Source organism: Saccopteryx bilineata, chromosome 10 (assembly GCF_036850765.1).
Source record: "Saccopteryx bilineata isolate mSacBil1 chromosome 10, mSacBil1_pri_phased_curated, whole genome shotgun sequence".
Taxonomy (NCBI): Eukaryota; Metazoa; Chordata; class Mammalia; order Chiroptera; family Emballonuridae; genus Saccopteryx; species Saccopteryx bilineata.
Genome location: NC_089499.1, coordinates 44,776,720 through 44,802,989, shown reverse-complemented (window position 1 = coordinate 44,802,989; position 26,270 = coordinate 44,776,720). Strand labels below are relative to the sequence as shown.

The following is a 26,270-nucleotide window of genomic DNA, read 5'->3' as shown; positions in this document are numbered from 1 at the left end:
CACAGGAGAAGCGCCCATCTGCTTCTCTACCTCCTTTCTCTCTATCTTTCTCTTCCCCTCCCGCAGCCAAGGCTCCACTGGAGCAAAGTTGGCCCCGGTGCTGAGGATGGCTCCATGGCCTCCACCTCAGGAGCTAGAATGGCTCCAGTTGCAACGAAGAAATGGCCCAGATGGGCAGAGCATCGCCCCCTGGTGGGCATGCCGGGTGGATCCCAGTCAGGCACATACGTGAGAGTCTGTCTTTCTGCTTCCCCGCTTCTCACTTCAGAAAAATACAAAAAAAACAACACCTGGGTTCAAGTAAATACCTCCGTTACTTCCTAGCCACGTGACCTGTGGCAAGTATTCCTGCCTCGTGACATATCATTTCCTTCATCTGTAAAATGACCCCTAGTACTGTCACCTGATTTCTCCGATTTCTTCCTCCCAGTAATCGAGATGGCTCTTCAATTCTCTCTCCCTCACTGGCATGCCAAGGAATAATGATTTGTTCTCACAGGCAATTCCCACAATTCCCTCAGTGCTCCTCAATCCACTAAATTGTCTTAAATGCCCAATCTGTCTCTACCATGCTCTGAATATAAACATGTCTGTGTGTAACTCTCAAATACAAACCAGAACCACAACACCAGTTTTCTATGCCTTTGGCCATTTGTTTTTAAAGGCAGAGGTAGAAATCATGTTTACAGGTAAAATGTGAAAAATCAAGTACACATTGAAAGACTTGGTTTTACACAGACCAGACTGATCAGCTGAATTCATGGTTCCCTATTTGATCTATCCACTTTGGGCCACAATACAACATCCCAACCTTTCTTGTCATCCTCATTCTTTATCACTCTTCATTCCTCATTCTTCCTGCCCCATGGTGAACCACTGTTAGACAAGAGTCTAATAAGTGCTTTTGGTGCCAGTGATAAGCCTGGTCCCATTAACAGAGCCAGCAAACCACAACAGGGGTGACTCGCAGGGTTGGGGGGCTCAGTTCCTGCCTTATGTTCCCAAGCTCATATCTCCCTCCTGCCTGACCCCTCCCTCTGACATCTGCCACAGAGACCTCAGGCAGGCCAAGGTTCAGGGGCAGAAGTCACACTGTGGCCTGAGCTCAGATGCAGTCTCTCAGAGGCCAGGAAATCTCACACTCCTCTGGGGCCACTGACAACTGGCCTCGACCTAACAGGGTCCTTTGGGTTAGACGATGCAAGCACCGAGGACTTCAAATCAGGACAGAAACTAGACACCACAAAATTCCAGGACAGGCCCCCCCAAAAGAACTATGAGAAGACTCTCAGGATCCTTAACCACTTCAGGACCTAGATCCCTCAGCCTCACCTTTGAGAGTCTGATAGAAGCTACTGAACCTCATCCCTGAAAAAGGACTGCATATTACAAGCTTTTGAATTTGATTTCTGGGGGTTCACGGGACTTATGAAGCCACACAAGACAATACAGACAACTACAGACTTAGGCTAAGAACATAATGTACCTGAGAAAAGGTATCCAATTTCATTACCCTTGAGAAGGTATTTTTTATTTTTCAAAATGAAAAGGAGATCTTTACAATTCATATAAACATGTCTTCGTCCTAAAATAGACATTCAATACTAAGGTATAAAAGGAAATGAAAATCACCCCTAATCTTACCACCCAGAGAAACCTACAGCAAATATTTTAGTGTGTGTGTGTGAGAGAGAGAGTATGGCTGGATGTCCTGCCAGTAAACCTGGGCTTCTGTCCTTCCTCTGGTGGGAATGGTGACAGTCACTATGGCCCAAGGACATTCTTCCCCTTTGCTGAAGAGGGACAAATAAATTTCCTGTGTCTCAAAGGTCTGCACCCCAGTGAGGCCACCAAACCAACTGCCCAGGAAGAATGGCCAGCCATCTGCCTTCTGTGAAAAGGGTCAAAGGAGGAGGCGTCCAGGAGGATGGGAGCTCGGGGAGATCACTTCGGTGAAAGAGACAATGCAGCCGAGGCCGAGGGCGGGGCCTGTACCCTCTAGTATCTGACGTGGTGAAGACCAGGTGTCCCACTTTTTTGTTGATACCCGGGGCTGGGGAGAGACAGAGCCCTGGCTATTTGGGTCCAGCGCCTCAGATGACATAGAAAAATGAGAAAGGGAGGCAGGGTGGGCAACAGGTGATGCTGGAGCCAGAACCAGGTAAACAGAGGGAAGACCCGTGGCTGACTCCCTGTCCTGCCCACCCAGGGGCAGCCTGGCTCTGCTGGGTCCCCAGGAGGCATTGTGTGCTGTGGCCACACTGGCAGGGAGAACGCTAAGATGGTCCCAGATATATATATATATATATATATATCACATATACATATACATATATATGTATATACATATATATATGTATATCACATATATGTATAGTCCATATAAAAAATGAAATCTTATCATTTGTGACAGCATGGATGGACCTAGAGGGTATAATGCTCAGTGAAATAAGTCAGTCAGAGAACGACTGAAAGTCAGAGAAAGAAATACCGTATGATTTCATTTATATGTGGAATCTAAAGAACAAAATAAGTGATCAAACAAAATTGAAACAGACTCATTGACAGAGAGAACTGGTGGTTGCCAGAGGGGAGGGGGTTGGAGGACAGGGTGAAAGAGGTGAAGGGACTAAGCATTATGAGTTACAAGATGGTCACGGGAAGTAAAATATAGGGAACATAGTCAACGACATCGCGATGACTCTGTATAGTGCCAGGTGGTACTATACTCCCTGCCAGTGTGGTACTGGAATATTGAGAGGAATGCTATGTAAAGCAAATGATTGCCTAGCCGCTAAGCTGTACACCCGAAACCAATACAAAGTAAAATTAAACAAACAAACAAACAAGAGATTCTGCCCTCAAGCCCTCATTCCTGATCAGCTTCACAACTGCCCCATCCAAAACCATCCCCCAAGGCGGGGATGCTGTCCAGACCATCTTGATTACCTCTTACTTCACTCTAAGACAGACTTTTTCTCGCTCTCTCTTATTTTTAAAACGCCATCAGTTTGGAACAGGAGCTCTGTTGCCAAGGCAACAAGGAGTGGGGTCTCCAGCTGGTTAGTGCAACACTGCAACTCTGCCTGGCCAGACTCCCGCTTGTCCCTGGCCCGCCCAATCAGTGGACGCTGCAGTGTAAGCACATCCGGAGCTTCCTCTCATTTGTCTCTTGTCATACAATCTTTTTTTTTTTTTTTTTTTTTTTTTCATTTTTCTGAAGCTGGAAACAGGGAGAGACAGTCAGACAGACTCCCGCATGCGCCCGACCGGGATCCACCCGGGCACGCCCACCAGGGGCGATTCTCTGCCCACCAGGGGGCGATGCTCTGCCCATCCTGGGCGTCGCCATGTTGCGACCAGAGCCACTCTAGCGCCTGGGGCAGAGGCCACAGAGCCATCCCCAGCGCCCGGGCCATCTTTGCTCCAATGGAGCCTTGGCTGCGGGAGGGGAAGAGGGAGACAGAGAGGAAAGCGCGGCGGAGGGGTGGAGAAGCAAATGGGCGCTTCTCCTGTGTGCCCTGGCCGGGAATCAAACCCGGGTCCTCCGCACGCTAGGCCGACGCTCTACCGCTGAGCCAACCGGCCAGGGCCGTCATAAATCTTGGTGATCGGCAGATGCCCTCCTTAATTCACTGACGACTTCTACTACTATTACTAACACTTTCTAGACTGCCTGACTAACTCTGCTGGTTCCCTCTCCTCTCAGTGGGAGATGCCTTTTCTTCTTCTCCTCCCTCTCCCTCTCCCTCTTCTTCTTTTTTTTTTATTTGGTGAGAGGAGAGGAGACAGAGACAGACTCCCACATGCGTCCAACCAGGATCTACCCGGCAAGCCCACTAGGGGCAATGCTCTGCCCATCTGGGGCGTTGCTTGGTTGCTCAGGAATGGAGCCATTTTAATGCCTGAGGCGTAGACCATGGAGTCATCCTCAGTGTCCAGAGCCAACTCGCTCAAATCACTTGAGCCATGACTATGGGAGAGAAAGAGAGAGATAAAGAGAGAGAGAAGGAGAGGGGGAAGGGTGGAGAAGCAGATGGTCACTTCTCCTCTGTGCCCTGACTGGGAATCAAACCCGGGACTTCCACACCCTGAGCCCACACTCTACTGCTGAGCCAAACGACCAAGGTGGGAGACTCCCTTTCTTATCAATACTGCTGACTACACGTGTATACACACACACCGTATTCCCATGTAAAAATTAATATCTTATGACAACCTTCCAGGTAAATTCAGATAGGTCTATGTAATTGTGCTATAATGGATACATGAGTATTTACTTTGGACACTTTGGTTGCCTTCCCCCTTTTTTCCTATATAAACAAGGCTGCAATAAACATATATTCTTAGGAAAAATTCTCTAAGATCAGAAACTAGAAAAAAAAAGGAAGGAAGGAAGAGAAGGAAGGAGAGAAGAAGGGAGGGAAGGAGTAAAGGAGAAAAGAAAGAACAAAAGAAAGAAAAAGAAAAAGAGGGAGGAACAGAGGGATAGAGGGAGAGAGGGAGAGGGAAAGAGAGAAAGAGAGGGAAGAAACAGTGCCCCCACCTGGAAGGAAACGAGAAATGACCCAGACAGAAGTATGTCTGAAGAGCCTGTGACATGACGTGCTTGCCCCTGTAATACAGCTGCACTGTAGCTTCGTGCAACTACATGAGCTTCAAACATTATGATGACCGCTGACTTGTCAGGCTTAATTTTGTCATTTATCTATAGAATTTTCTTCATCCACAGATATTTAACTCTATGTGGTAGCTAGACATGAAGTATTCAGAGAAAACTCAGGAATTGGACAGAAAATAAATCTCTAAGAATAAAAATTAATTTAAAAAATGCTAAATAAAAAAAAATTAGCGATAATGATGACATGGTTATATTATGATAGAACTCTTAGGTAAAAAATGCAAGTCCTCACCTGACCAGGCGGTGGCGCAGTGGATAGAACATCAAACTGGGACGCAGAGGACCCAGGTTTGAAACCCCAAGATCGCCAGCTTGAGCGCGGGCTCATTGGCTTGAGTGCAGAGCCACTGGCTTGAGTGTGAGATCATAGACATGACCCCATGGTCAATGGCTTGAGCCAAAGGCCACTGGCTTGAAGTCCAAGGTCGCTGACTTGAGCCCAAGGTTGCTGGCTTGAGCAAGGGGTCACTCACTCTGCTGTAGTCCCTCCACCCACCCATCAAGGCATATATGAGAAAACAATCAATGAACGACTAAGGTGCCACAACAAAGAATTGATGCTTCTCATCTCTCTCCCTTCCTGCCTGTCTGTACTTTTCTGTCATTTTTAATTCCTCATTCCATTTGAGTCCAGCTCACCAAAATAAAAACCTGGGAGGCACTTTAAAATAGCTTATAAAATAGAGGAGATGGCCCATTAGACCCTTGGCATTCTAAGGGTTGCATCCTCATATCTCTGCCACCAAAACATATTTAAGATTTTCATGAATCCCCAAGTTCACTCACCCCCCTGAGGCATATGTTTTGTCCATAAGATATACAACTGTCCTAGAGGAATGAAGGACTAAGTCCCCAGCTAGATGGCAGGACCAGGCCTGTGCAGCAACTGAGGAGCTCAATGGCAGCTATTAATACCTGAATTTGTGCCTCAGCAAAATGCCTCCCCTTGTATGCCTCAGACCTTCAGAGACGCCCACGGGTGTCAGAGCTGCAAATGTTAACAAGAGCGACCTGCCCTGGCTGGTTGGTTCAGTGGTAGAGCATCGGCCTGGCGTGCAGGAGTCCTGGGTTCAATTCCCGGCCAGGGCACACAGGAGAAGCGCCCATCTGCTTCTCCACCCCTCCCCCTCTCCTTCCTCTCTGTCTCTTTCTTCCCCTCCTGCAGCCAAGGCTCCATTGGAGCAAAAGTTGGCCCGGGCGCTGAGGATGGCTCTGTGGCCTCTGCCTCAGGCGCTAGAATGGCTCTGGATGCAACAGAGCCATGCCCCAGATGGGCAGAGCATCGCCCCCTGGTGGGCATGCCGGGTGGATCCCGGTCGGGCACATGCGGGAGTCTGTCTGACTGCCTCCCCGTTTCCAACTTCAGAAAAATACAAAAAAAAACCCCAACTCCCCCTCCCCCCCCAAAAAAAACACGAGTGACCTCACAGAGCAGCTAAGGTTGAAGAGCCAGGGTCTGAAGGACCAAGGCAAGGTGAGTGTCACAACTCAGGCACCTTGCAGGGAGGGCCTCCTCACTGTTCTACTCAGAGGCAATTTTCTTTTCATTTCTACACTGTTCTGCCAAGCATGGTTGTTGTCCATCCTAGCAATGACAGATGCAAAGCAGCATAAGGGAGGTGACATGGGGGCTGGAAGATACAGAAAAACGATGGCTCTGCTGGGAAGAAAGGACTGTAAAGAAAGAGAGACCCACACTCTCCCCAAAGGGGCAGCCCCCGCCCAGCTGCTCAGGGACTGTGGGCCTCAGCTTGCTGGAAAGCCTGGTTTTTAAAAGAGATCAGAAGTTTATATGAAATTGCTTAGTTTTACAACATTGGTAAATAAATTTTAAAATGTGAAAACATGGGTTGGGCCAAATGAAACAAATCCACAGGCTGTAGCTTAGGAGCGGCTTCCACGGGCTCCTGGGAGCCCTGGTCTCCTCAAGCCAGGGCTTCATAAACAGCAGATACCATGTCCCCAAACAGGGACAGGGTCTCTCCTAGGCTCAGTCCCCAAAATCCATGCTCTGGCAGGACAACTCACTCATTCACACCCTGCCCATTTGGGTCTTTGCTACCTCTATGACACCCTTCGCACCTCATTGACTCCTGCCAGCTCTTCCACCTGCTCTGCCCCCAGCTCCTCCAGTTAGTTGTCTGGACCTTGTCCTGTTTCTCATCTTGCTCTGAAACTCTCCCAGGCCTCTCTGTCCACACCCAGGGAGTTCTCAGTGCTACCTGGCCGACCTCCCCCTCTATGTTCTGGGCATTTATTTCAACCTTCAGCACGCCATGTCCCAGATGGACACAAGATGTTTATGTGAATGAATGAATGAATGAATGAATGGACACACGAAGGAAGCATCTACTGAACTACCCGAGCCACCTACTGCCCACGAGTTGCTTCCAGCATCACTCACCCACCAGCCCCTGAGCAGTCCCATATTTGTGTCATTAGACTCTGCCAGGAGGCCCATTTCTGGGGCCCACTCACACCACGATTCTGAGTCTGCAGTGAGGGGTCCCAAAAGTGTTCTTTTTCTTTTTGGAACATGCGTTCCTGCAAGCTCCCTGGGCCACTCTGATCAAGGTGTTCTGGAGACCACACCTTGGCAAATGCTGTACTGAACTGTGGTCTTTCCAAGACACAAGTCTAACGGCATCTCCCCTGCTTTGCATCTCCCTGCATCTTCAAGATAAAATGTAGTAACAAAGGTAGCCCTGGCTTTTGTCCACTTTCACAGTCACACACACAGGTGACGAGTCTTGTCCTTCTCTCCATCAGCCAGAAATACCCTTCCCAGTTTTCCTGTTGGTCAACTCCTACTCATCCTTCAAGGATGAAGCTCAGATGTTGCTTCCTCTGGGAGTCTTCTCTGGTCTCCCAGGTTGAATTAACTTCTTGTCCTTTATCCTCCCATATCACCCTGCCATAAATGATCTCTAATTCACTTTATTTATTTATCAAACATGCAGACACTAATTACTATGTGCTGGTCACTATTCTAAGTGTTTTCTAAGTATCAGTTTACTTAGGTAATCCTTTACCAACCCTATGAAATAGGAACTCTCACTATCGTCATTTTATAGATGAGGAAACTGAGCCATGGAGAGGGGAAATAATTGCCACGTAGCTGGTAAGTAGAGGACAGGGATTCGATCCAGGTAGTCTGGCTCCAGGGTCTGTGTTCTTCCGCATGTCCTCATGCTGTCCTAGCACGCTGTACACTGTCTTCCAATGTCTGCTCCTGCCTCTCTATCAGGCAGAGAGCTCCTGCAGCCCCGGAGAGATTCCATTCCATTCCAGGGCCTAGCAGACAGTGGGAACTCAAGGAGGCTTTGCTAAAGGACAAAGTTGTTCATGCTCAGGACATTGAATCAACAAGGAACATAAAAATTATAAAACCTCCGAGTCTGAAGAGACTATTATTATTTTTTATTTCCAATTGAATTTATTGGGGTGACACTGGTTAACATGATTATGTAGGTTTCAGGTGCCTAATTCTACACGTCTCTGTACTGTGTGCTCATCATTCCAAGTCAAGTCTTCACCCATCACCATTTATCGCTCCCATATCCTCCCCCACACTCCCCCCTCTCCAGCAATCCTGTTGTCTGTGTTCAAAAGACTTTAAATGGGGTCAGATGCAATGACCATCCATTCCACCTCTGCGTGATGCTGACACTAAACTGAAATGTGTCTCCATGGTCACTCAGAACAGGCTAGACTGCTCCTGCAAAGGAGCTCTTCAGATAATGAAGACACCCTGGATTTCACTTCTGCAGGACAACCCTTCCCTCTTCTGCCTGGGAATCTGAATCTCTAGTCTACCTTCAACATCTCTCTTGGAACCTGCTCTGGTCAACTGGGGCCCTGCCCAAGAAGGCGGCTCCCAGAAACAGGTGCCATGAGCCCAGTTTACATTAACCCCTACTAGGGCCAGTGAACTCAGATTGAAAAAACAAACAAAACCCCCAAATAAATGTATGATCCATTTCAAAAGCTCACCCCTTCACCCCCACACAGCCAAAGTAACACAAGCCTGGGCAGCATTGGGGACACTGAGAGCCCTGGTTTCCGAGGAAGCGCATTGCCATGGGACCGTGCTATTGCCTGAAAGGTTTATGCTGATTACGCTACCAGAGCCAAGGGGTGTCCACAGGTCTCTGTTCCCACACCAGGTCTTTGTACTCACAGCAACGTTGCAAAGCAACAACCATGATCACAAATATAACGATTAATTCCATCTTACAGAAGAAGAAATAGAGGCTCCAGGGGGTCAGAGTCGCCCAAGAGCACACAGCTGTTAAGTGGCAGAACATCATTCAAACCCAGGACTAGGATTCCAGAGCCCACCTGCTCCTGACCCGCTGCCACTTTGGGAGTGCCAGTTGGAACAGAGTGAAATGACCATAAAACAAGCCCAAGGAAAGGCTGCGCTGGAGCAGGAAAACGGACAAACGGACAACTACAAACGAGCAGGAAAAGGAGGAACAACTAACCACTCGCGAGTCTTCACATCTGAAGCTCTTTCCCTGTTGCACTAAAGGAGTCCCTAAATTTGAGGGGTTGTTCCTCCCCATACTCATTTTAACTGGAATATCTAAAGCTATTGAAGCCTACTTGTTCCCTTCTACAATTTTAAACATCAGGAATTTCAGAAAGTCCCTATTTCAAAACTCAAAAACATCTCTGATTGAAAACACAAAATGAATGATTTTCATTAAAGACCATTAACCTATAGCAAGTTATTACCACCATTCAAAATAAACATACTTTGAGAAATTATGAACTATATTGTAACCTTTTTTTTTATCTATTCTCTACCATCTCTACCCCTGACCGTACAGAGATGCCTAACTCATGTGAGCACTTAATAAATACATGTGGGTTCGTGGGCATACTTCCTGTATCGAGAGAAAGAAAACTGCTTATTTAAACAACCTGATTTTTAAAATTGCAATCTGGATCATAACTTTATTTAAGAACATCAGAAAAAGAAAAGTACCAAAAGGACAAAAAATATACAATCGTTGCAGAAAGAAAAAAAAAATCCCAAACAAATAAAAAAACTGGTGTTTATTTAAAGCATGAGAAAACCAAGTTATATCTATCTGATTGCCTCAAATATAGTCCCTAAAATAGTGTATGTGCTAATTTAATGTTCAAAAATTAGTCAAAAGAAATGGTGAAGAAGAAGTCCCTATATTTCAGGGTAGGAACAAAAAACCTAAATACTCAAGCACATACCTGTTTATCATGAACTAGTAAAGTTTCTAACACCAGAAAAATTAGCAACCAACAAAGCAATTAAATAAAAAAACCAATTAAACTCCACTTCCACAGAAATGGGTAAATCCCAAAATGACATTTTACCTAGAAGTAGAAGAGCAGTAACAGCATCCATATCTTAATATCTTTCCAAACTCCAACGTATCCAAGAAGAAAGAGCTCAGACTCAAGCAGGCTTGTTCACCCTGCAAAATTTTCCTTTCAAGAAGTATGGCTGAAAATTGGCTCTCCTAAAACAGAAGGGACTTTCACAAGAGTTATATAAGCAAAACACACAGGCCAATTCAGTGACGTGGAAACCACCTCATGCAACAGAAACGCAGCAAACACAAGTAACCCCCATTCACGTCTCAGATCCTGTCAGTGTCTCAGAATAAAAATCAAGGCTGACTGTACCCTCCTACCTCTTCAGCCAAAGGATGGAAAATTTTTCATGAAAAGTTCTAAATAGTTAGAAGACTGAGAGTTCTAACACATTTTTTGGAAAGGATTCTATATTTTACAGTTCTTTAACCATCTGGAGTATCTTTAAATTTCTTACTTCCACCTTCCCTGGACCGCTTTTTCCTGTTCTGGAAGGATAAAATGAGTGTTTTAAATTCTCTTCACTGTTAGAAATAGCCTTCCATACGCACTAGATGTGTGCATGAGATCTGTCACAAGTTGGACGTCAATCAGGGAAACTTGCTCAGAGCCTCCTCGCTTCAAACCACTTACTCCAAATGCCAAGTCTTTCCCACATTCCTTTATGCACTTGGAATATCCCACTCACCGAGCCACCTGCTCGTCTTCCCATCATTCAAATTGCAGAAGAAACGCCACCTCCTCACGGAGCCATCCTCGGCGGTGATGGGTGCCAATCACCTGTCTCCCACACGAGGATGAGGATAAGGAGGTAAACGGAGGAAAGGCAAGCGACAGCAAAAATACTATTCCCAGCATGGCCCAGACATTTTGTCAACTTCAAGTATCAGCACCAGAAGGAAAGGGAACCAGGGTCAGATCTGCTTTTCAGATCAGGTGGAGATCCATTCACTCATCCGACAAACATCCATGAAACAACGACTGCGCAGTGGGCAATGTGCTTCCCGGGTGTGGAGGGAAACAGGACGTGGTCCCTGCCGTCAGAGCAGACAGTCTCGTAGGAGGGAAAGATACAAGAACTGAAAATCATTTGACTGCTCAGTTTGTGCAAGGAGGGAAACAGGTTCACGATGTTCTGGATGTACATCAAAGAAGCACCACGCTCAGCTGGGGGTCATGGAAGGTTCCTGGAGGAGAAGAGGGCTCAGTGAACCAGGTGGAGGAGAGGAAGGAAGAGCGTTGAGGAGAAGAACACTCCGGGCAGAGGGGCTGGCGGGATCCGGGCACAGCGAGCAGGCTGGGTATGGACAGAAAGACAAGCAACTGGGCAATGCGGAGTCATCAAGTCCACAGTGAGAGAGGCCACAGATGGTAAAGGGCCTCTGAGACCAGGGGCCGCCACTGAAGGGTTACACGGGCCAAAGGACCAGATCTGTGTTCGAGGACAGCCACTCATGGGAGAGCAGTGTGGTACACAGATCTGGGTCCAGGCTGAGCACAGGCTCCCAGTGAAGGGCAGAGTGTGGGTGGTGAGGTCCACGGCCTGGCTCCACCGGCCACACTCTTGCCTTGCCACACGCAGTGTCCCATGCACAGTCCCTGCTGCCCAGGGGACTGAGTTTCACATCTAATGCCCCCACCCTCCCCAACAACTCCAGCCCCACTGCTCATTAAACATAGTATAGACAGCCAACCCGTAAAGAACCAGCCAGAGGGCCAAATACCTCTCTGCTCTGCGTGGCTCGGCAGGACATGACAAGAAAACAAGTCGGACCAGTGTCTCGCCTCGGGAATCTAAGAATCCGGGAATACCCATGCAGTTTAGGAAATCTGTGAAGCCAAAAATAGGTCACAAGACCTACTGAGTGCTTTTGCTCCTCATAGCCAAGAAAGACACCCAGAACCTTTGCTCAGTGGTTTAGGATTCCTACTCCCAACCATCCACCATTAGCAGCAATAATAAAAAGACTGGTCGTTTTAAACTTCACTGTTCATTGGAACAACAAAGGCTTTGGGCCTACTTGTTTGTCTGGAGGGCCCTCTGTTTCAGAGCGAAGCCCCCTCTGCTCCCGGATACTCACAGAACTGCAGGCTGAGGCTCAGGAAGGCCAGCAGCGCAGCAAGGGCCAGCAGCAGCAAGAAGCGATTGCGGAAAAGCATTATTGTTTGTTCTATCTCCTCTTCATGGTTTCACCTCAAACCGGGAACATGCCCTGTGAATAAAGCAGAGGCAATAAACATGTGTTCCGGGGTGGAAAACCAAGTTTGTCATCTGAAAATAATCCAATTAGCCAAGGCCTTTGGCAGGCAAACATGAGTCCTAGTGGGAGAACAATAGCAGGTGCAGTTACAGCTTCTCCCTGCAGTGAGGACACCAGTAGGAGGACACCATTTGGTGAATGGTTCGTTTATCTGCTAACAGGGAATGGGATACTTTATGACCTTTCCAAAGAAAAACATCAAGGAAGTTTACTGGGCACTTGTGCTAGACCAGCTTGTGCTCACCCCATTCTGACTCCCAACTCCTAAGCCTCCAACTTTTTTTGATAAGTGTTTTGCTAAGATGGCACTGATCTTCTTTATTTGTAACATTAACTTGAATATCAATCACTGCCACCTGTCCCACAGTAATGACTAATTCAGGGACAGCTGGGGTGTGCCAGAGGATTTGTTCCTGCATTAAGTAGCCCCCCTCACCTGTTAATTAGAGACCTTTCCCCATCCTGACCATTGAGCTATTTCTCTGTATCCATGGGTCTGCCTGCAGCTCCACCTACCCGTTCTAATTTCCTCTAAATACCTCAGGACTTTAACAAAATGTCGAATGAGGCCTTAAATGACCCTACTGTGAAAAAAGTGAAAGTTTGCTAGAGGTTTCATACCATCACTATTAGATACCAAGTTTATTTCCTGGTCTCACTGGCATTTGAAATAATTTTTTTTGTGTGTGACAGAGACAGAAAGAGAAAGAGAGAGAGAGAGAGAGTCAGAGAGAGGGACAGGCAGACAGGAAGGGAGAGAGACAAGAAGCATCAATTCTTCGTTGTGGCACCTTAGTTGTTCATTGATTGCTTTCTCATATGTGCCTTGACTGGGGGGCTACAGCAGACCGAGTGACCCCTTGCTCAAGCCAGTGACCTTGGGTTCAAGCCAGCGACCATGAGTCATGTTTATGATCCCACACTCAAGCCAGCGACCTTGGGTTTTGAATCTGGGTCCTCTATGTCCTAGTCTGACTCCCTATCCACAGCACCACTGCCTGGTCAGGCTGAAATAAAACTTGAAAATCACACTCTCTTCAGAAAAGGATCTTCAACTAGTATAAAATTAAAACAGTCATTTTCAACTGGATTTTAATGGGAGAACCTTCTCCTCCTTCAAATACAATCTCCTTCGGGCCCCAGATAGATATGGTCAGATAAAAGCTCACCTGCTCACATGGGAGGGATGCACAGCTTTGTCAGTACACTAAAAACTACTGAATTGCACGCTGAGTGAATTGTATGCTATGTAAATTCTATCTCAATACAGCAATTTTTGTGTTTTTTTTTAAAGCCTTATCTGCAGGGCATGAAATAGCACACCCCTACCCACTCAAGGAGGTTTGAGAACCACTCTTATATGGGATATGTCAGACTTTCGGCCAATAGAAAACATCTGCTAAAAGATTGACAGAAATACACATGTGCCTCACAACTAAGTCTGGATATCTGGCAAACAGCACCTCTGTTAACAAACAGATCCCAATTTTATACCTTTAAAAGAGCACTGTTCTATCCCTTTAGTCACTGCCCCACCAAGGGCCAATACCTAGTTTCCCAAGACATCTGCACCTCTTCCTGGGACATTGACCTCCTTGCCCTGTGGGTGTCTCTTGCTTCAGCACCTCAGATACCAGACCTGCCTCTTGGCCGCTCTGCACTTGGGTGTGGGAGGTCGGGGCCTCCCTTCTGGTGCTGGGCCAGGTCTGGCCCCTCACCCACTTCCTGCCTCCAGCCCCTCAGGCAATTCTCCATCACATTTACTGGCGAGTGCAGGTATTAGATATACTAAGGCTGCACCCTTTGGTGCCATCAAGGCACTTATGAGAAGCAATCAACGAACAACTAAAGTGAAGCAACTATGAGTTGATGTTTCACTCTCTCTGTTAAAAAAAAAAAAGAATGCACGGCCACCCCACATATCATAAGCAAATATAATGGTTGCTATTTTGAGCCACCACATTTTGGGAGCTTGATACAAAGCAAAAGAGAAATGATACAATAAGGAGGAAATGGCTTGTATCTTTACTAGGAATTTCTAAGCCAGGGTCTGGATCTCCATATCCTCATCTGCAGTACCACATGCAAAGCTCCATCTTGTCTATAATACATTCTTCAATATGCTGAGTGCTGTTTGGAAAAGGGGATATATTTAGTTCTAGATTTAAAATACTTAGACTATGTCAAGTTAAACAGATGGCTGGGATCATGTGACTACCTTCATGCTTTTAGTTTTCAGGCGACTGCCATCTATCTCTGTGTATCTGGTGCTTTCCATTTGATGACGCAGGCCTCAATCTGGGAGCACCCACATTTTCCCCTCAACAATCTCTGGCTTTCTGCAACCACCCCCCCTTCTGACTCTCCTTTGGCAGCTGCCGAATGCCAGGAAATGGTCAGAGTCTCATCACCTCCACTTGTGCTAGGGACCGGCTTGGTGTGATCACAGCCCTGAGAGTGTGCACACCGCCTGGGCTAGGGGGATGACAATGACACTGAGCGCCACGACTAACACATGCCTTCTTCTGGAGCCTATTTCCTTAGAACACTTGCCGAGGAAGGTCATGCTTTGTTTAAATTTTATTTATTGATTTTAGAGAGAAAGGAAGGAGGGGGAGACACACACACACACACACACACACACACACACACACACTGATGGTTGTTTCACTTATGTATGCATTCATTGGTTGATTCTTGTATGTGTCCTGATCAGGGATCAAACTCACAACCTTGGTGTACAGGGATGATGCTCTCACTGAGCCACCTGACCAGGGTTTGTTCTTAACTTTAAAAACAAATGACTATAATGATGACAGAATCCAAATTTCACATGAATTGGAAGATATTTGTGTTTGCAGCTGTAGCTAGGACTCCATCCAATGTGTGTGCATGTATCCACATTTGTGTCCAATGTGGGAACTGGGGCATATGGTTCTGCCTTGGGGTGTGTCTTCACCAGAGACACTTCCTTGGTGAAAGAGACTGAGAGGAGCTGTGACAGAATGGAAAGAAGACTGGCAGATCTGTGACAACTCCCTGCTCAACCACTGTGTTCTGTGTGCCCTCCTCACAAGGAACTGACTTCACTTCTCTGGGTCCAGAATCCAATCTTTAAATAACAAGGGAGTAAGGGCATAAGAAAGCAAGGAAGGTGGTGAGGAACGACTATTGTCATTTGCAGAACAGCAGCACACAATCATCATGCTGTGTTGGGCTCCCCAGCTCTGCAGGAATCATACAGACCCCATACCACAATCGAAACACAGAGATCTTCCCTTTCCCCTAAGCTGTTGCTTCTGCCCCATGCTGTGGTTCCTCTCCCAGATCCTGGCCCCTGGCCACTTTGCCACTCACTGCCCAGCGCCAGCCGTCAGGGCAGGCAGCCACGTGTGCAGCCCATTCCTGGGGCTGACTCAGCTGTGGTGTCCCCACCTCGCTGCAGGTTTTCCCGCTTGGAACATCGGTGTCAGCTTCTGTTGGGCCCCATCCTAAGAACACGGGATGACCAGCCAACGGCTCTCTCTGCCTCTGTGGCCCACACTCCGGCCCCACTCTCCATAGACCCTTTTCTCCTTTTCCATCCCTAGCAAGGAGGCTACACAGCTACTCAAAAGTCACACAATCCGTGGGTTCCTTATGGCCATCTTCCCACATATTCCTTCCATGGGGGTGTCTGCAGCTCCTCTAGACACTGCATCAGACTCGTCCAAGTCATGAGAAGTGACAGCAGAAACCCCACAGCCCACTCCCTCAAAGCCCAGGAAACAGCCCCTGGGAAGACTCACTGCCCCGTCAGCAGGCTGAGACACTGTGGGGTCACAGCCTGTTTCAGCACGGCTGCCACATCTCCTGATCCCCACCCGTCTCCCAGGTGCCACGGCCTTCCGTGCGAAAGGTGCTCTAGGCTCAATACGGCAACATGAAAAATGCCAAGTCCTATAAATACTGCAGTGGAAACAACTGCTTTGTGTCCAAGGCTGAACTTATAACAGTGGTCAGTCATCAGGTGTCTACTGGGCATAGCCTTAGTCCTCTGGGCTAAACCCACATGGTAAAAATACCTTAAATCCAGAAATAAAATTGTTATTCTGAATTCCTGATGAAACAGCAAACAATAAAACAAACAAAAATCCAGCCAACTATAATTCAACTTTCACAACAGATTTGAACAGCAAAAGGAAATATTTTAAAATGTAATTTTGGAAGTACTAGTTAACAGGCATTTCCCATTAACGTTATAGTAAATACTATTTCTGAATTAGGAGACTAAAGGAACATGTCAAAGGCATGCTTACAAGCATCATTCTACCACTAGAGATTTCCAAAGCCCAGGCCCTGGCCCGATTTTTGCCTGGTAAGAGCTAGAAATGCCATACCTAATGACTCTGGTCTCAGGGTCTCTTCAAGGCGTACAGAATTTAAGATTTTAGCCCGACCAGGCAGTGGCACAGTGGATAGAGCATCAGATTGGGATGCAGAGGACCCAGGTTTGAAACCCTGAATTTGCTGGCTTGAGCGCAGGCTCACCAGCTTAAGCGCAGGGTCGCTGGCTTAAGTGTAGGATCATAGACATGATCCCATAGTTACTGGCTCAAAGCCTAAGGTCACTGGCTTGAGCCCAAGGTCACTGGCTTGAGCAAGGGGTCACTCGGTCTACTGTAGCTCCCCGTCAAGGCACTTATGAGAAAGCAATTAATGAACAACTAAGGAACTGCAACAAAGAATTGATGCTTCTCATCTCTCTCCCTTCCTGTCTGTCCCTATCTGTCCCTCTCTCTATCTCTCTCTCTCTGTGTCACAAAAAAAAAAAATTTAGGGTTTAAACATGACCATAACTTCTGAAAGAAAAAAATGTGCATTCAATTTTCTCTCATGTGTGTAGTTTTTATTTATTTATTTATTTATTTTTTATTTTTTTACAGAGGCAGAGATAGACAGGGACAGACAGACAGGAACGGAGAGAGATGAGAAGCATCAATCATCAGTTTCTCGTTGCAAGTTGCGACTTCCTAGTTGTTCATTGATTGCTTTCTCACATGTGCCTTGACCATGGGCCTTCAGCAGACCGAGTAACCCCCTGCTGGAGCCAGCGACCTTGGGTCCAAGCTGGTGAGCTCTTTGCTCAAGCCAGATGAGCCCGCGCTCAAGCTGGCGACCTCGGGGTCTCGAACCTGGGTCCTTCCGCATCCCAGTCTGACGCTCTATCCACTGCGCCACCACCTGGTCAGGCTCATTTGTGTAGTTTTAATACCATTACCAGGATAGAAAGATAGTGTTAAAGAAAATGCTTTCGATGTATCACATATTTTTATTTTTTGATCCTAATCATTTTGGCCTAAGTAAATACAATATTATAATTAAAAAAAAACCTCAAGTCTATAATTATGAATTAAATATGAACCAAGCAAAGGTAAAAGCTATATCTTAATAGTCTTCCCTGTCCAAGGTCACCTCAAAGTAGAGTTTAATTGCAAAATCAAAGATGCTTGGCTAAGAATAAACCAGCCTTAACGTCTACTGAGTGACAGATTCCAGAACCCCCTGAAAAGCCCAGGCAGCGTGCCGGGCACCACAGAGGCTGTGGGCTTCTGGCAGTTATCACATTCCAGTCATTCAAATTTCAGCGAATTTGCAGGCTCAGTCCTAAAGGTTGAAACCAATTCATCCATCAAATCAATCAGTCTATTCAAAACAACATATTCCCAAGAGCCAGCATGTGTCAGGCACCATCTGAAGTGCTAAGGACACAGGATTCAGAACACAGTTTCTGTCATCTTGAAGCTCACAGATGAAATGCATGGAAGTATTTATGGTAAAAATGTTATGAGATCTAGGAACTGCTTTAAAATATTGGGAGAGGGGTTTGAGGAGGAATTAATGAAACAAGACTGGCAAAATGTTGACAATTGTTGATGGATCCTTGAGGGTGCGTTATATGATCCTCTGCTTTTGTGTACATTTGAAATTAAAAGTTTTTTTTTTTAAGTGTAGAAAGAAAAATAAAGAAGCTCACAGTTTGACCAGTGGGACAATGGGTAAATATAAATAGACAGACCATCAGTCCATACAAACCAACGTCAATGGGGAAGCAGGATGGGGGAGGGGTAGAGGCCTGCACAGGCTCAGAGAGGGTGGGTAGGTTTTCTGGAGGAAGCTCAGCCAGAGTTCAATAGAAGAGCAGACTGGAGCTGCTGCATTTGTAACTGCATTTCAGGGAAACAGAATAAACCAAAGAAACAGCACTAAGTAAGACTGTACTAATGTACTGACTGTTGGGGGTAGTAGGAGAGTTTGCGTCGTTTGTGAATGAGAGGAAGCAGAGAAGGGAGGTGGGTGAGTTCATGTACCACTCAACAGCTGCACATACACTGGGTCTGCTGGATCTGGGGAAAGATGGCTGTGTAGAGGCCACAGGAGCTGGGCAGGGGAGCCCCCACCTTGTCTGGGTCTGCTCCCCCACGGGAAGGATCTGCCTATGGCCTGGCACCCTCGGCAGGTGAGCTGCAAAGGGTCTCTCACTTCCTCTGCCCAGGCCAGCGTACACACTGACCCCAAGGACTCCCACCACCAAGGAGACCAAACACACCCCTTAGAATCCCCTCTGGGCACAAAGCCACTGACCTCTAGGTCGGAGCAGAGGTGAGGGTGGATCCCAGTATCCATGCTACCAAGCAGTGCCAGCCTGAGGGACAGGCCAACTTTGTGGATTGACCCTCATTTTCTAAGCCAGGATTCTATCTCTTCCCAGCCACCAGCCTCCTTTGGGAACATAGGAAAGGAGCAGGTCCAGAGGCCTCCCTGCTCTTCTCAGCAGGAGTAACACCTTAAAGGGTGCCTAATAGCAATGTGGGGGGCTCGCCTTGAACATCCGGCACTTTGCCCAACAGCTGGCACTCCCTGGGCTCCTCTCTCACCAGGGCCTTTGCTCCTGTAGAACAGCCTGTCTTCTACCCAGGGGTAGTGAGAGCTGATCTAACCCATGACAGGAGTGGCAACAAACTCTCCTGGCTATGGGGTAACCACTGGGGGGAGGGCAGTCAATGCTACAGATCAGTCCCAAGCTGGCCCTGGATATAGGTAGCATCAGGCCCAATGCTCCTTGGCTCTGATTTTTAGGACTAGCTATGATCTGGCCACACCCCATAAATCTCACTCCATGTCCCAGTCTTATCCATATCACATAGTTAATTAAGCACTGCAGCTCAGGATCAGCTGGCTATGCCTGGAGCCCGTCTTCAACCATTACTGGGCCACAGTTTTCCCGTCTATAAAATGGGAACCATCATAGAGTCTATCTCATAGATTGTGAAAGGGTTAATGAGGTCAACATGTGTAAGGGACACAGCACAGTACCTGGATCCTAACATGTGCTCAATAAAAGTTAGCAATGACTTCTCTTATGGTTTCAATACCCACCATCCATGTGTGAAATACTCACCCTCCTTGCCCATGTCTCTACCTCCACTCTAGAAATAGAGTACCTATGGCACCATGCCAGGCAAAGTCAGATTCTGATGAGGTTTTAAACATCATCTGGGGTCAGACCCTTGGCTGACCAGAAGAGAGGCCAGGGCAGGTCAGAAGTAGCACGAGGTACAAGATGGCTCAGGGAGTTTGGCTCTCATGGCTCAAACCCTTGCTGTACAACCAGAAGGTAGCACCAAGTACTCTGTGCTTGTCATATTATTCCTCTTCACTGTAGAGGACAAACTATGTGACAGACACTTCTGACTATCCACCACTGTCTATTTTCTCCTTCTTCCTAACATAAGCCTCCAGGTTTTAGCTGATTACATGGTCACCCCACTAAAGATAATATTCCCCAGACTCTCTTACAACTAGTTGTGCTATATAATTCTGGCCAATGCATAGTGACTGGAAGTAGTATGTGCAATCCCACTCTGCCCTCCTTTCTTTTCCTGTTCTCATTCTCTGACTCACTGGTATGGTGATGAACCAGCTTTCTTTATTTGTGTGTGTGTGTGACAGAGACAGAAGAGAGAGAGAGAAAGGGACAGAAGGGGACAGACAGACAGGAAGGGAGAGAGATGAGAAGCATCAATTCTTTGTTACGGGGACTTAGCCTCCTTAGTTGTTCATTGATTGCTTTCTCATATGTGCCTTGACCGGGGTGGGGGGGGGTGCTACAGCAGAGCGAGTGACCCCTTGCTCAAGCCAGTGACCTTGGGCTTAAGCCAGTGACCTTGAGTTTCAAGCCAGTGACCTTTGGGCTCAAGCCAGCAACCCTGCGCTCAAGCTGGTGAGCCCATGTTCAAGCCAGATGAACCCATGCTCAAGCCGGCAACCTCGAGGTTTTTCAAACCTGGGCCCTCTGTGTCCCAGTCCAACGGTCTCTCCACTGCGCCACCATCCGGTCAGGCTGAACCAGCTCTCTTGATGCTTATGGAAGACATCCTAATGGATGACAGAGAAGAACCCTGGATGACCCTACAGTGCAAGCTACCCATTCCCTTGACTGCCTACCATCTCAAATTGTTTTGGGAGAGAAAAAATTAATCTCACAATCTTTTTAAGTCATTGTTATTTCAATTTCTGTTAAAGTAGCCAAACCAACATCCTCCCCAGAACTGGCCACTAGCACTAAAAGATGCTGGTCCTCTCCCTGGGTCCCTCCTAGGTGGTGATGAATAAACACATACACATGCATGATGAATTGTAGTAGGCAGGGAGCTCTGATCACTGACTGAATGTCACTTTTAGATGTGATATACACAGTAACCTTTATTTTTTTTTGTTTCATTTAGCTGTAAATGATCCGATGTCATCATTTCTATGGCTGAGTAGTATTCCATAGTGTATATGTGCCACATCTTCTTTATCCAGTCATCTATTGATGGCTTTTTGGTTGTTTCCATGTCCTGGCCACTGTGAACAATGCTGCAATAAACATGGGGCTGCATGTGTCTTTACGTATCAATGTTTCTGAGTTTTTGGGGTATATACCCAGTAGAGGGATTGCTGGGTCATAAGGTAGTTCTATTTTCAGTTTTTTGAGGAACCACCATACTTTCTTCCATAATGTTGTACTACTTTACATTCCACCAACAGTGATGAGGGTTCCTTTTTCTCCACAGCCTCTCCAACATTTGCTATACCTGTCTTGCTAATAATAGCTAATCGAACAGGTGTGAGGTGGTATCTCATTGCAGTTTTGATTTGCATTTCTCTAATAGCTAAAGAAGATGAGATCTTTTCATATATCTGTTGGCCATTTGTATTTCTTCCTGGAGAAGTGTCTGTTCATATCCTCTTCCCATTTTTTTATTGGATTGTTTGTTTGTTTGTTGTTGAGTTTATGAGTTCTTTGTATATTTGGATATTAGGCCCTTATCTGAGCTGTTGTTTGAAAATATCATTTCCCATTAGTTGGCTTTCTGTTTATTTTGTTATCAGTTTCTCTTGCTGAGCAAAAACTTCTTAGTCTGATGTAGTCCCATTCATTAATTTTTGCCTTCAATTCTCTTGCCATTGGAGTCAAATTCATAAAATGCTCTTTTAAACCCAGGTCCATGAGTTGAGTACCTATGTCTTCTTCTATGTACTTAATTGTTTCAGGTCTTATGTTTAGATCTTTGATCCATTTTGAGTTAATTTTAGTACAGGGGGAGAGACTGTAGTCCAGTTTCATTCTTTTGCATGTGGCTTTCCAGTTTTCCCAGCACCATTTATTGAAGAGGCTTTCTTTTCTCCATTGTGTGTTGTTGGCCCCTTTATCAAAAATTATTTGACTATATATATGTGGTTTTATTTCTGGACTTTCTATTCTGTTCCATTGGTCTGAGTGTCTATTTTTCTGCCAATACCATGCTGTTTTGATTGTCGTGGCCCTATAATAGAGTTTGAAGTCAGGTATTGTAATGCCCCCAGCTTCATTCTTTTTCTTTAGGATTGCTTTGGCTATTCGGGGTTTTTTATAGTTCCATATAAATCTGATGATTTTTTGCTCCATTTCTTTAAAAAACGTCATTGGAAGTTTGATGGGAATTGCATTAAATTTGTATATTGCTTTGGGTAATATAGGCCATCTTGATTATATTATTCTTCCTAACCAAGAACAAGGTATATTCTTCCATCTCATTATATCTTTTTCGATTTCCCTTAACAATGGTTTATAGTTTTCATTATATAAGTCCTTTACATTCTTTGTTATGTTTATTCCTAAGTATTTTATTTTTTTTGTTGCAATCGTGAAGGGGATTATTCTTTTGAGTTCCTTCTCAGTTGTTTCATTGTTGGCATATAGAAAGGCTATTGACTTCTGTATTGTTAATTTTGTATCCTGCGACCTTACTGTATTGGCTTATTGTTTCTAGTAGTCTTTTTGTGGATTCTTTGGGGTTTTCGATGTATAGGATCATATCATCTGCAAAAAGTGATACCTTTACTTCTTCCTTTTCCGATATGGATGCCTTTTATTTCTTTGTCTTGTCTGATTGCTGTGGCAGAACCTCTAGTACCACATTAAATAAGAGTGGAGAGAGTGGACAACCCTGTCTTGTTCCTGATTTAAGGGGAAAGCCTTCAGTTTAGTGCCATTTAATATGATGTTAGCTGATGGTTTATCATATATGGCCTTTATCATGTTGAGATATTTTCCTTCTATACCCATTTTGTTGAGAGTCTTAAACATAAAATTGTGTTGTATTTTATCGAAAAGCCTTTTCTGCATCTATTGATAAGATCATGTGGTTTTTGTTCTTTGTTTTGTTGATATGGTGTATTACGTTAACCGTTTTACGTATGTTGAACCATCCTTGAGATTCTGGGATGAATCCCACTTGATCATGATGTATTATTTTTTTAATATGTTGTTGTATTCGATTTGCTAGTATTTTGTTTAGTATTTTAGCATCTGTATTCATTAGAGATATTGGTCTGTAGTTTTCTTTTTTTGTGCCATCCTTGCCTGGTTTTGGTATGAGGGTTATGTTGGCCTCATAAAATGTGTTTGGAAGTATTGCTTCTTCTTCAATTTTTTGGAAGACTTTGAGTAGAATAGGAACCAAGTCTTCTTTGAATGTTTGATAAAATTCGCTGGTATAGCCGTCAGGGCCTGGACTTTTATTTTTGGGGAGGTTTTTAATGGTTTTTTCTATTTCTTCTCTACTGATAGGTCTGTTTAGGCTTTCTGCTTCTTCTTGACTCAGTCTAGGAAGGTTGTATTGTTCTAGGAATTTATCCATTTCTTCTAGGTTGTTGAATTTAGTGGCATAAAGTTTTTCATAGTATTCTACAATAATTCTTTGTATATCTACGGTGTCCGTGGTGATTTCTCCTCTTTCATTTTGGATTTTGTTTATATGAGTTCTTTCTCTTTTTTCCTTGGTAAGTCTTGCCAAGGGTTTGTCAATTTTGTTGATCTTTTCAAAGAACCAGCTCCTTGTTCTATTAATTTTTTCTATAGTTTTTCTGTTCTCTAATTCATTTATTTCTGCTCTGATTTTTATTATCTCCTTTCTTCGGCTGGTTTTGGGTTGTCTTTGTTCTTCTTTTTCTAGTTCCTTAAGGTGGGAAGTTAAGTGGTTCACTTGGGCTCTCTCTTGTTTGTTCATATATGCCTGAAGTGATATGAACTTCCCTCTTATCACTGCTTTTGCTGCATCCCATAGATTCTGATATGTCGTATTTTCATTTTCATTAGTCTGTATAAATCTTTTGATCTCTGCACTTATTTCTTCTTTGACCCATTCATTTTTTAAAAGTATGTTGTTTAGTTTCCACATTTTTGTGGGATTTTTTTCCTCTTTTTTGCAGTTGAATTCTAGTTTCAAGGCTTTATGATCAGAAAATATGCTTGGTACAACTTCAATTTTTCTGAATTTGCTGATGTTGTTTTTGTGGCCCAACATATGGTCAATTCTTGAGAATGATCCATGTACACTGGAGAAAAATGTATACTCAGTCACTTTGGGATGAAATGTCCTGTAGATGTCTATCATATCCAGGTGCTCTAGTGTTTTGTTTAAGGCCACTATGTCTTTGTTGATTCTCTGTTTGGATGACCGATCTAGAGCCGTCAGCGGTGTATTGAGGTCTCCAAGTATGATTGTATTTTTGTCAGTTTTTGTTTTAAGATCAATAAGTAGCTGTCTTATATATTTTGGTGCTCCTTGGTTTGGTGCATATATATTAAGAATTGTTATGTCTTCTTGATTCAGTGTCCCCTTAGCCATTATGAAATGGCCATTTTTGTCTCTGAGTACTTTTCCTGTCTTGTAGTCAGCATTATCCGATATGAGTATTGCTACACCTGCTTTTTTTTGGATGTTATTTGCTTGGAGTATTGTTTTCCAGCCTTTCACTTTGAATTTGTTTTTATCCTTGTTACTTAGATGAGTTTCCTGTAGGCAGCATACAGTTGGATTTTCTTTTTTAATCCATTCTGCTACTCTGTGCCTTTTTATTGGTGAGTTTAATCCGTTTACATTTAGTGTAATTATTGATACTTGTGAGTTCCCTATTGCCATTTTATATCTTGCTTTCTGTTAGTTTTGTGTCTTGTTTGATCCTTCTCTTTCGTTTTTCTATCTTTTGTTTTTATTTGGTTGTATTCCATACATCTTTCCTCTGTTGCTATCTTTTTTATCTCATGTGCTTCTGTGGTGGTTTTTTCAATGGTGGTTACCTTTGAGTAATGAAAAGGGTTCCCTACCCTGTTCATTGTAGCAAACTATTTTGTGAGTACTTTTGCACTCCATCGTCCTTTGCTACTGTTAATCTCATCTTCTCCCCCTCTTTCTTTTTGTTGTTGTCACAGTTTAAATTTGGTTTTATTGTGTTCTTCTTGGAGCTTTTACTTGTGGCTCTGTTTTTTTTTTTGTTCTTTGTATCTGATTGGAGAACCCCCTTTAGTAATTCCTGGAGTGGGGGTTTTCTGATGATAAATTCCCTCATCTTTTCTGTATCTGTGAATGTTTTTATTTCTCCTTCATATTTGAAGGATAGCTTTGATGGGTATAGTATTCGTGGCTGAAAGTTCCTCTCTTTCAGGACTTTAAATATTGGGGTCCACTCTCTTCTAGCTTGTAGAGTTTCTGCTGAGAAATCTGATGATAATCTAATGGGCCTTCCTTTATATGTTGTATTCTTCTTTTCCCTGGCTGCCTTGAGAATTTTTTCTTTGCTGTTGGTTGTGTCAATTTCATTATGATATGCCTTGGAGTAGGTTTGTTGGGGTTAAGAAAACTGGTGTTCTGTTTGCTTCTTGAATTTGAGGCTTTAGTTCTTTCCACAGGCTTGGGAAGTTATCATCTATTATTTGTTTGAGTATGTTCTCCATTCCATTTTTCTATCTCTTCTCCCTCTGATATACCTATTATTCTTATGTTATTCTTTTTGATGGAGTCAGATAATTCTTTGTAGGGCTATCTCATTTTTTTTAATTTTTGAGTCTCTTTCTTCTTCTCTCTGTTGTGCCTCAAGTTGCTTGTCTTCTATTTCACTAATCCTCTCTTCTATCTGACCTGTTCTATTAGCTAAGCTTGTTACTTCGTTTTTCAGCTCGTGAATTGAGTTTTTCATCTCTGTTTGATTTGTTTTTATAGTTTCAATTTCCTTTTGACATATATCTTTGTGTTCATTGAGTTGTTTTCTGAGCTCCCTAAATTGCCTTTCTGTGTTTTCTTGTATATCTCTGAGTATTTTTTAGGATTTCTATCTTGAATTCTCTGTCATTTAGCTCCAAGGTTTCCAATATATTAAATTTTTTCTCCATAGATTTTTCCTCATCTAGCTGTGTTACCTCTCTTTCTTTTGTATCCATGATATTCGATTTTCTCTTCCTTAATGGCATCTGAGGGTGGTTTTGTTGATAGTATTAATGAGATTTAATAAAGAATAAAAAGTTAAAAAAAAAAAAAATCAAAAAGAGTTGTTTTTTTAAAAAAATTAATAATGAAATAAAGAAAAATAAAATAATAATTTTTAAAAAAGGAAATTATTCC

The 26,270-nt window shown here is 44.5% G+C and overlaps 1 protein-coding gene across 5 annotated transcripts in view; it reads right to left on the bottom strand.

Moving 5' to 3' along the window:
• The window catches only part of PXYLP1 (2-phosphoxylose phosphatase 1), an 84,531-nt gene that overhangs the window by 26,325 nt on the left and 31,936 nt on the right, over positions 1-26,270 (bottom strand). For 4 of the 5 annotated variants that reach the window (XM_066244908.1, XM_066244909.1, XM_066244910.1 and 1 more), the window contains one exon: positions 12,124-12,255. In XM_066244908.1, the coding sequence (XP_066101005.1) occupies positions 12,124-12,202 (79 nt within the window). In that variant the 5' untranslated portion in view covers positions 12,203-12,255. Of the gene's footprint in view, positions 1-10,042; positions 10,195-12,123; positions 12,256-26,270 lie in introns of those variants that run through there. The other variant, XM_066244912.1, reaches the window with a different exon arrangement.